This window comes from Apium graveolens, chromosome 7, assembly GCF_009905375.1.
Source record: "Apium graveolens cultivar Ventura chromosome 7, ASM990537v1, whole genome shotgun sequence".
NCBI lineage: Eukaryota > Viridiplantae > Streptophyta > Magnoliopsida > Apiales > Apiaceae > Apium > Apium graveolens.
In genome coordinates, this window is record NC_133653.1 from 21,583,698 (window position 1) to 21,594,164 (window position 10,467).

General features: G+C 30.0%; 1 protein-coding gene across 1 annotated transcript; it reads right to left on the reverse strand.

The window, feature by feature from the left end:
- Positions 1-6,290: 6,290 nt before the first annotated feature.
- On the reverse strand, positions 6,291-8,562 carry LOC141670898 (uroporphyrinogen-III synthase, chloroplastic-like). Its single transcript, XM_074476954.1, has 5 exons — positions 8,317-8,562; positions 8,132-8,227; positions 7,168-7,221; positions 6,751-6,837; positions 6,291-6,546 (listed from the first exon to the last, which is right to left on the reverse strand). Exons 1-4 carry the CDS (start codon positions 8,366-8,368, stop codon positions 6,809-6,811), a joined length of 231 nt encoding a protein of 76 aa, XP_074333055.1. The 5' UTR covers positions 8,369-8,562; the 3' UTR covers positions 6,291-6,546; positions 6,751-6,808.
- Between the last annotated feature and the right edge of the window lie 1,905 nt (positions 8,563-10,467).

The following is a 10,467-nucleotide window of genomic DNA, read 5'->3' on the forward strand; positions in this document are numbered from 1 at the left end:
TCTTATCTTCATTCTATTTACACCACCAAAAACAAAATTAAAAAGGTGGGGGTCCATTTTTAAAATATTAATAATTCCACTCCTTTTCCTACCAAATTTGGTAGGAAATGTTTTTCACGACCAGTTGTCCTTTTCCTACCAATATTGGTAGGAAATGACCTGAATTATTAATATTTTTTTATACTTCAGAAAAATGTTATGTGGTCGGTGGGGTTATTTTCACAATAAGATTCTACCAAAACCTACCAATCTTGGTAGAAAACACTTCCCCACCAAACTTGGTAGGAAATGGTCTCAGATTGAAGATATTATTTCTTTTTTCATAAAAAAAGTTTAATCAATAAAATAAGTGAGGGCTGATGACGTGGTTGATGGGACCATTTCGGTATCAAATTTTGGTGAAAACCTACCAAAATTGGTAGGTTTTGGGTTTCCTGCCAATATTGGTAGGTTTTGGTGCTTGCGTGTACACATTCTGAGCCCTACCTCGAGAAATTCCTACCTGTTTACGGGTTGGTAGGAAATGCTCTACCATTTCCTACCAAGTTTTTCTGGTTTGATTTGCATGGTAGGAAAAGGTCATTTTTCTTGTCGTGTTAGCATTATTATTTCATTCACTAGAGAAAACAAGCCAAAAAAAGACTAGACCACATCGGTCGTTTTTAGTACCTACCAAATATAGTTGGTTTGAATTAAATAAGACCAAAAAAATGGTAGTTTTTCCAAAGCTAGTCATTTTAAAAAGATCGCCGTATTTAGCAAAATACGACCGACTAAATATGATGATATAAATATGACAGGATTTATACGACCGCTTTATTTCGATAAGGTCGTATTTGGTATATTTGAAATTTGAAATTCAGCAAAAAAATTGAATGTTTCGCTCATAAAAATAAACACGACTCTCTTCGGTCATAAATTAAATACCACCGAGTTCAGTTGTAATTTATATACGACCATTCTTCATTGGTACATAAATATAATCGATGGTCGTTTGACATTTAAAATTGACAGATTTTGGTTGAAATATAGTTAAAATATAGTTACAACTCTTCTTGGTTGTAAGTTTCAGTTTTGTTTGCATAATAAGTCAGGCAATACATACACGTATCACGGAATAGTTATCTGAAAGTCACAAAAATGGCAAACATGATACTGATAGTTAAAATAGTTAAACAATACCAAAAAATTTCTAAACAAGCACAAGATTGCCCAAAGTTCACAAAATAGCATTTAAAATCTTTACAGTACCAAGAGCAGTTCATAAGTGACGAGGATTAAACAAAGGGAAAGTGGTCTGGACTAAGGTCGATGTCTTCACCTTATTCATTGTTGATTGTGTCATCCATCATAGTCACAGTCTGTGGAGTCTCCTGCAAAATAATGAGGTAGAAGTCAGCTAGAAGAAAGTTCAACTGTCATAAAAGAATGTTATGTAATCCTCATATTGATCTACATATCAAGAACAAATCTTTATAGTGAAGATAGAAAATGGGAAAAAAATCTAAAAAAAGTACTAAAATCAAAGTAGTACATTCAAGAAAAACAATAAATAAACAAAGTTGTACTTCCACTCTTGAAAGTACAAAACCTAATATAAAATTTTCTACCTCAAACTGAACTTTAGTTTGTTGATCACAAAGCTCATAAAATCTTGAATAATAAAATATGTACTAAAAGCAAGTACATTGCAAAAATAAATCATTATGACCCACACAAATAATACCCAACCTAAATCTAAACTAATCTACCATTATAAACAGACGAACATATTATGATAGCCTTATCTCATCCAAAGTTAATTGGACACTAAATTACCAAAGTCAACTAGGAGTGTAACACATGGACAAGTGTCTATCAAATCTTCTATTATTTATGCTCAACAATTTATCAAACTACAAATAAGTTTCCAAGTGTTTAAATTTTTTTTAAAAAATACCTCTAAGATAATCTTGTCATTTCTTTCATGATAAGGCCAAGCATAGTTGCAAAAGTACGCAAATAAAGGCTATCCCTTGAATTCTAACATAGGTCTGGAAACGTTGCAAAGGCTAGCTTCTTGATTTCCTTATCCAGAAAAAACTTTATAACTTCGCGGCCGTGTAAAAAAAGACCATTTGCTGAACTTCCGCAAGGACCTTTGGCATCATCAAGAACATCAATGGACCCCGTCAAGTTGTTCTATTTCCTTCTCTTGATCAGCTTGTTTGAATCCCCGGATCCTAGTAGCTCTCTGAAGGTGTGTTTGTAGGATTGACCAAGATGGCGATCGAATAATGGGTTGTTGGGCGCGGATATGATATTATGTAAAGCAATTGGACGACCCGAATTTAATATCAATACCAACAACAAATATTTAAATTAAATATATGGGGGTTGGAGGACTCGAGCACGAGTCCCTCCCTAAATACAGCTCTGATGCCATGTTCAGGTACCAGTCATCCTGAATCCTCAACGTGTTAGGAATTGGGCGTATCAGGATCATATCTCATATCTCATAATACTTAGGTGGGGTCTTTTCCTAGTTATAGGACCATCATAATACACATTTTTCAGTTACCTGATGGGGATCTGGTCCCATTTATTTGGGCCCACCAAGGTACAATATCAATATTTTCAATAATTAATTAAAATATTGAAGGTAACATGGAGTTGAACCTATGTCCTCCTATAGCCATCTTGAGCTCTAATATCATCTTAGGTAACGAGTTCTTCTAAAACTTTAAGGTGGTAAAGGAAAGGCACAAACAAGATCCTATACTCTTTAAAACTCCTTCTTAAAAGTACAATATTTTTCTCTAAGATTGACCATAACAGTTAAAATAAATATAAGTATCAATACAAACAACAAACATTTAAATTAAATATATGGGGATGCGAGGACTCTAACTGAGTCCCTCCCTAAATTGAGCTCTGATAACATGTCGAGTTACGGGTTCTCATAAAATCTCGAGGTGTTATGAACTGGGCATATCAAGATCATCCCATATCTCAACAGATATAATATATTTGACGTAGTTTTAAATAATTAGTTTGCATAAAGAGAATCACATTTATGTTACCAAAAGATTTATGTGTCATATAAAGGTACCACACATTATATATTACGAGTTTATAAACGTGCGAGATTTTTTTCTTTTTAAATAAATATTTGCATAAGTAGGTATTATACGTAAAATATTAATACTTTAAATTATATAAAAAATCAAAGTTGAAGTATTTAGAGAAAAAAATGGAGCTCCAAGAAAAAAAAAATTTATTCGGTTTCAAAAGTTTTATAAATGACATAAGAAGGTGGTGAAATAATTTTTAATTTTTTGATGAATTAAAAACTATTATCAAATTGATATAATCAAAAAATTAATGATAAAAGATGAAAATAAATTTTACTTTAAAATTTATTCTAACCATTTATTCTTTGTTTTGACTTCTACTATATTTTACAATATCTGCTAAGACTCAATTTAGATTATTCAAATATAAAATATATATGTGTACCATATTTAAATTCTCTGAATTATTTGTTTATTGTAGGCCATAACGATTTTTAATAGATTTGTCCCCTTCTACTAATTTCAAGCAAAATACAAATTTCAATTAAAAAATGTTTGTTAATTTAAAAGTGGTAGAGAAAAAGGATTCAAACTCAAGCCAAAAGGAATAAAAATATAATCATTTATTAAATTTTGTTTGATTTTATTTTGTGTCTACTTTTATTTCAACAATTCAGATTTTGACAATTTTATAATTCAGTTATAACTTACAAAATAAACCGAATTATAATATTAATCAGTTAAAACAAATACAAAAAAATAGATATATCAAGAAGACATATGCTTACATATATATTTACAAAACATGCTATCATGGTGATAACAAAATCTTATAATTAAATAATTATGAAAAACAAGTTTTCATAATTAAACATGAAATTTACCCTATTAATTAGGGATATAATATTATTTTTAAATTTTTTTTAAGTTAATCAACCATCCGAATGAAAAGATAATAAAAAATAAAGAGTGTACATAAAAAATAATTTACTTATATATTAAAAATTAGTAAGAAATACTGGTCAAAATAATTGGCTATTTAAATAGCAAATTAAAAACATTTATTTTTTTCTAAACATTTTGCCATACCACTAAATTATATAGATCTGAACATCTGTACGGTTAAATTATTCATAAATATTTTAAGAAAAAATATTAATATCAATATGGGAGTAAACACAAATTGGAAGTATTATCCAAGCTATTTGTTGATTGTTAAAATAACAAACAAAATAATTATTTTCTGAAATTTTTGTCATATCAACAGAATTTTTCGATCAAAAACATCTGTTGGATCATTTATAAATATTTTTTAAAAAAACTGAAATATCAATATATGATTAAAGACAAGTAACAAGTCAAACTACTAGTTCACTTAAATATATTTTTTCTAAAAATTTTGTAATATCATTAAAATATATAGATCTAAACATCCATAGAGTTGAATTTTTCTTATATATTTTTAAAAAAAATTGAAATATCAATAAGCGAATAAACACTAGTTAGAAATACTATTTTGGTTGATTGTTAAAATAAAAAGCAAAAGCAATTTGTTTTTTTCTAAAACTTTTTCAACATCACCAATATACACATATATAAATATATATTCATCATTCAATTTTTTTTTAAATCGAAATATCAATATAGTGTTAAACACTGGTAACAAATACAAGTGAGACTACTTGTTAACTTTTATAATAGCAAACTAAAATAATTTATATTTTTCTAAAAGTTTTGTGTTATCATTAAAATATAAAGATCTTAATATTCGTATGTTTGAATTATTCATATATATTTTTAAAAAAATTAAAACATCAATACAACACTAAACTGTAGTACTCAAACTACTGGTTGATTGTTAAAATAACAAGCAAAAGCAATTTATTTTTTCTAAAACTTTTGTCACATCACCAAAATATATATATCTTAACATCGGTAAAGTTGGATCATTGATAGTATTTTTTAAAAAAATTGAAACATCAATATAGGATTAAACAATATAAGAAATAATGGTGAGACTACTTATTAAGTGTTAAAATAGCAAACTAGATAATATTATTTTTTTGTCAAAAATTTGTGATATCATTAAATTATATAGATCTTAACATCGGTAGGTTGGATTATTCATATATATTTAAAAAAAAATTGAAACATCAATATGGGACTAAACACTAGTTATAAGTAATATTCAAACTACTAGTTGATTGTTAAAATAACAAAGAAAATCAATTTATTTGGTATCTAAAAATTTGTCATAACCAAAATATATAGATACAAACATTTGTATGTTTGGATTATTCATAAATATTTAAAAAAAATTAAAATATCAATATAGGGTTAGACACTACTAATAAATAACCATCAAACTACTAGTTGACTATTAAAATAGAAAATCAAATAAATTTCTTCTTTATAACATTTTATCCTATCACAAAAATATATATTTAAATTAAGAGTGTATGTGAAAAATTAATCTATTTAAATATTAAAATCTTTAATATTTTTAACAACTAAATGTGTCATATGCATTAAATAATACAATAGTTGTTCAACTTAGCTACTAAATTCTACAAAAATTGGTCAAATTTAGCTGCTAACAGTAGGCCATAAGTGCACATAGGCAACCCCTACTATACACTTGCATAAGGTGTAAATGGTGTTGCATAAAATAATTGGCAACACCAGGGGTTGCCAATGTGGACGTGGCCATAGACCCCTAATGCAATACTTTGTGCAACACGTGTATCTATTGCATTAAGCTCATTTTGCAATAGTAGAGGCAAATATTGGAAACAACAATTATTGTTACATAAGGCATGACGGGACATTACACTAGGTCCTACATGGCAAGTGACACATCAGATGCCATGTCAGCAGCATGGGGTCCACATAACCACGTCAGCATGCCACGTTTCCATGACACGTCAGCATGCCACATTTCCATGACACGTCAGCATGCCACATTTCCATGACATGTCAGCATGAGTCCCACCCTGCCACACCAGCTATGGGCCTACCATCTATTACAACACTAAATTTATAATACGCAACACCATTTTTCGCTAAATGCAACAATAATTTCATTGATTTTCGACGCCTTTTTTAATTACAACAACATTTTCAATGCACAGTGCAACACCGTATGAAGTCAAACGCAACACTTGAAAAATAAAATTTTGGACATAATTGTTTTGGTTTTACATAATACCTGTCATAAGTGGCATCCAACAAGTCCCAACAAACATCCTATAAAAACAACCGTAACAAGCATTTAACAAGCTCTAAATATACAAAACTAGTGTAAATCGGGCACATACACCCAATTCTAACTTAAAAAGATGGAAAGTACGTAAAATCTTTTTTGAAACAACATAATATATGTAGCATATGATGCACAACAAAGTCTCTGAAAATTTGCGCCGCATTGAGTGATTGGAATACCATTTTCCTCTTAATCATCGGAAAATGTGGGACATGCGTCTTCAATATTATCCTACATTTTTATTAGCAACCATATAAAGTTCAATGGATAATTCGAGTAAAATTTTTTGGGAAGAAAAGAAGAAATTGTAAACTAAATTGAGGAAGTTAGCTTCTAACCTTACTACATATACATATGCCTACTGTAAAATTATTTAAAGTTTTTTCTAACGAAAATTAATCTCAATTAAATGTAAACAAATATTAATGTTTATACCTACTCGCACTCTGCCTTGATGAAGTCAAGCAAATCCATCCTTGCAACAACATCTAGGTCAAGTGTAACCTCGTCTAACAAAAGAACCTGGGCAAGCATAGGTTTAGATAATAATAAATCAAACTTCTACCGTATAACTTCAATACAGGTCTTCCGTGCAAAACATTAAAATATATCAGGTGCCAATACTTTTGAGATACACTTAAATGAAACTTTAATATGTTCTTTCCCCTGTTAGTAAATAGTATAAATATATCAAACGGGCTCAAATTGTACCCTAAATGAGAGAGTGGAATTATAACATATTCCATGAATGACCCTTGCAGATAGTTATTACATGAAAAGTATGCAGGTCCTTAACAGTGCAGAAAAGGTACTGACAATTTATGCCCTTTCTATGAGCCCTGAAATACTTACTTTCGTGTATGTAAAGCCTCATAACCTCGAACCCACGGCTAGAAAGGCCTTCCTCTGAAATAAAGATGCTATTTGTCAAATCCTTATCAAAGTATTTCAAAATATATTAGCAACATAGAGATATGAACGGTTTTAGTGCACACACAAGTGCAAGATAGACGCGCGACTCTCACTTTAAATATATATTTTTTTAATTGTAAAGAATCATCAGTCATGGACAGAGAAGCGAGGTTTACATGGATTTATAAAACTTTAGGACCACATTTATTACCTATTATAGAGGTAATATTATGGCTGAATATCAATTTAATGTACACTAAATATATGATTAGATAATATTACTTTCATTTCTGGTTGTATATGAGAAAAAAGCTTAATACATAGCACGGTTCTTTTCTCAGTTCCAAAACTAATATAATTTTCTCCTTTTATGGGCTTTATATATTAGCCCATACATATAGAACACTGGTATCTTTAATTTAAAGACTACTAAAGGTAACTTATACACCAGAGCCTTGGTATACAAGTTATTGCTTTTGTGGTTGGGATGTCTCTTGTCATGTACTATTGTACTTATCTAACAAAATCTCGATTCACCTGCGAAAGAATGCTGACATCCACCACATTCCCAGAATAAAAGTGAAAGGAACATGAAAGTTCAGATTCTACATAGTTAGGACACTTGCTCTATATAGTTCCTGAATAGGACACGTATTATTATCATACTCAAGCCACAAGAACATAATCCAAGCTACAGTATGAGAGTAAGTGATCTTTAAAATTAAAACCATCCACATTTTATTAAAAATGACTAAATGAGAAAGCACCACTAGATATAATACTAGCATCAAAATCAAGTAGTATAACCATGTAAAACTTCAATAAATAGATGAATTAGATTTATAGTGCTTTCACATCAGTTTTATACAAGAAAAACAAAAAACACAGTAGTAAAGGCACATACCAATCTCACTGCTAGCTTTTGCAGATGTAGGATACAACACCGTGCACTTTCTGTTTCCAGTATGTGGGAGCTTTGAAGTTAAAACCTTACCAATTGCTGAAAGAATAATATTTTGAATTTAAATCACCTTCTAGCTTCTGGAAGCTCTCAGATTCATAGAATGTATGGTTTTCCCAAGAATATACCTTTTGAAGGAGCAAATGCAATGTCAAGTATCTGTTTTGAGGAGTGTGCCATGTTATCAAATATGCTTGTTGTACCAGCTCCTACAACACATATCTTCACATTTGGGGTACGGGTAGCATTATAAATCAAAAACCAAATCACATGAGTATAGAAAAACCATGTAGAACTTCAGATTTTACTAACTTGACATCACTCACTAACTGCAAAATCTTACTTCCAAGCTTTAAAAAAGACTAGACCGGCTTTAGGAGATGTTATAACAATCCAGTCAAAATTTACCATAAGCTCTTATAGTCAGTGAACTCAACAAAGACGAGTGGTTCGCCAAAATTTACCAAGTAATTTTAAAATGAAGAAAACAATGATGATGACCAACAAATACCATATGAATACAAAGTAAAAAACATTACACCAAAACTGTGATTCTTAGTTTCATCATATAAAAAGTATTCAACAATACTACCTGAACATATCATTAAGGGTAAACAACTTGAAGCTTATAATAATTCCATCAATCTTTACCAAGATAAAAACAACGTATCATCTAGTTGAACATATATAAATTTCATGAGCAAGGCTACATTTTGCATTTGTTATTCATAAGATTGAGGTCGCGAGAAACATACCTCTTCCTGCTGAGTTTTCAGTTGTATACATACAAAAAGTAACTCGCAAGGATAATCCAAAACCCACATAACTAAAGAGATGAAACATACTAACCCAAAAGCCTTAAATAAATTAAACCTAAATTAGTAAACTCTAATTTACATAAATCAAATGTACAAAGTGAAATCAAAACCCGGTGTAATTAGAGATTTGTTACCCATACTAAAGAATTAACCAGAACTTCATTTTCTATGAAAGAAGAAGAGAGAAATAAGAATATAATAGAAGAGAGAGATAGAAGTAGGAGAAAAAGACTCGAATTAGAGAAAGGGAGAGAGTTGAGAAAAGATAAGAAGCAGCGGCGGAGGGGGTAGATGGGCGGAGGGGTTAACCATACAACCTAAACCTAATTGTTTAAAATGCAGTCCAACACTCAAGGGCCAACCTAATAATGCAGTACATCATATGTTTAAGTAAGGTATGGGCAAGAAGCCTATATTTATACAAAGTCCACCTTGAACCATGTTTAAGCCCCAACCCAACTACAATTACAATATATATTTAATACATATATTTTAAAATTAATATTAAAATATTACCGACTTAATTCTTGTTTAACCTTCCGAAAAATCCCCATTTCAATAAATCCTAAATCGGCTGGTCAACCGATTTAGTCCGATTTCCGATTTCTGTAGCCATGATAAAAATTAATAATGTAATTATTAATTTTGTAAAAATGTATTAATTAATTTTATAACAGCTTGTTTGCTTTTTTGTAAAGATATTTAGTTTAACATAATATATTTCATAATTTTTTTATAATAGTTTATTATTTAAAAAAGTAATTGTTCATTTCCAATATATTATAAAAGAAGTATAATATATAATTAGTTTGATTGTTATACAATTTCACAAAATACGTCTGTATAATTCAAAAAAAAATTCCATATCAGTAAAATCAATTGCTTTTAAAGGTAGCCCATGTGGTCCCTCTATATTAATTTTATATTTAGTTTAATATAAAAGTGGGTTGAGTAATATACCCTTTAGATATTTTTTATGGCTTTTTGCTAATTTATGAAGTTTCCAAGGGGTTGCCAAATTTTGGCAATCTTGGTAAGCAACCTTTTGGCAAGCTCCCAATTCCAATAGGTAGACAACCAAGGGTGCGATGCCACATAAGCTTGGCAACCCCTATTGGAGATGCTCGAAGAAAGCACATGGATTGCCAACTTGAATTAATCTTGATCATTCATTTATTTCTCAATCCTTTCATTCCAACCATTCAATTTTCATCCTCATCTCTTTGTCTTTATATTCCTCATTCAATTTCATTCCCTTATAAAAAATTACACACATACTTAATCTTACTCTCTAACTACATACACACTCATCCATATTTTGTATATTCCAAATAATATAATTACACACATACACACACATATCTCTCATACTAAATCTCATCTAAATATATTTCTCCAAATGGTGAATTAATTTAAACCAATTCCGGTGAGTTCATTCGATTCACACCAATTCTGGCGAGT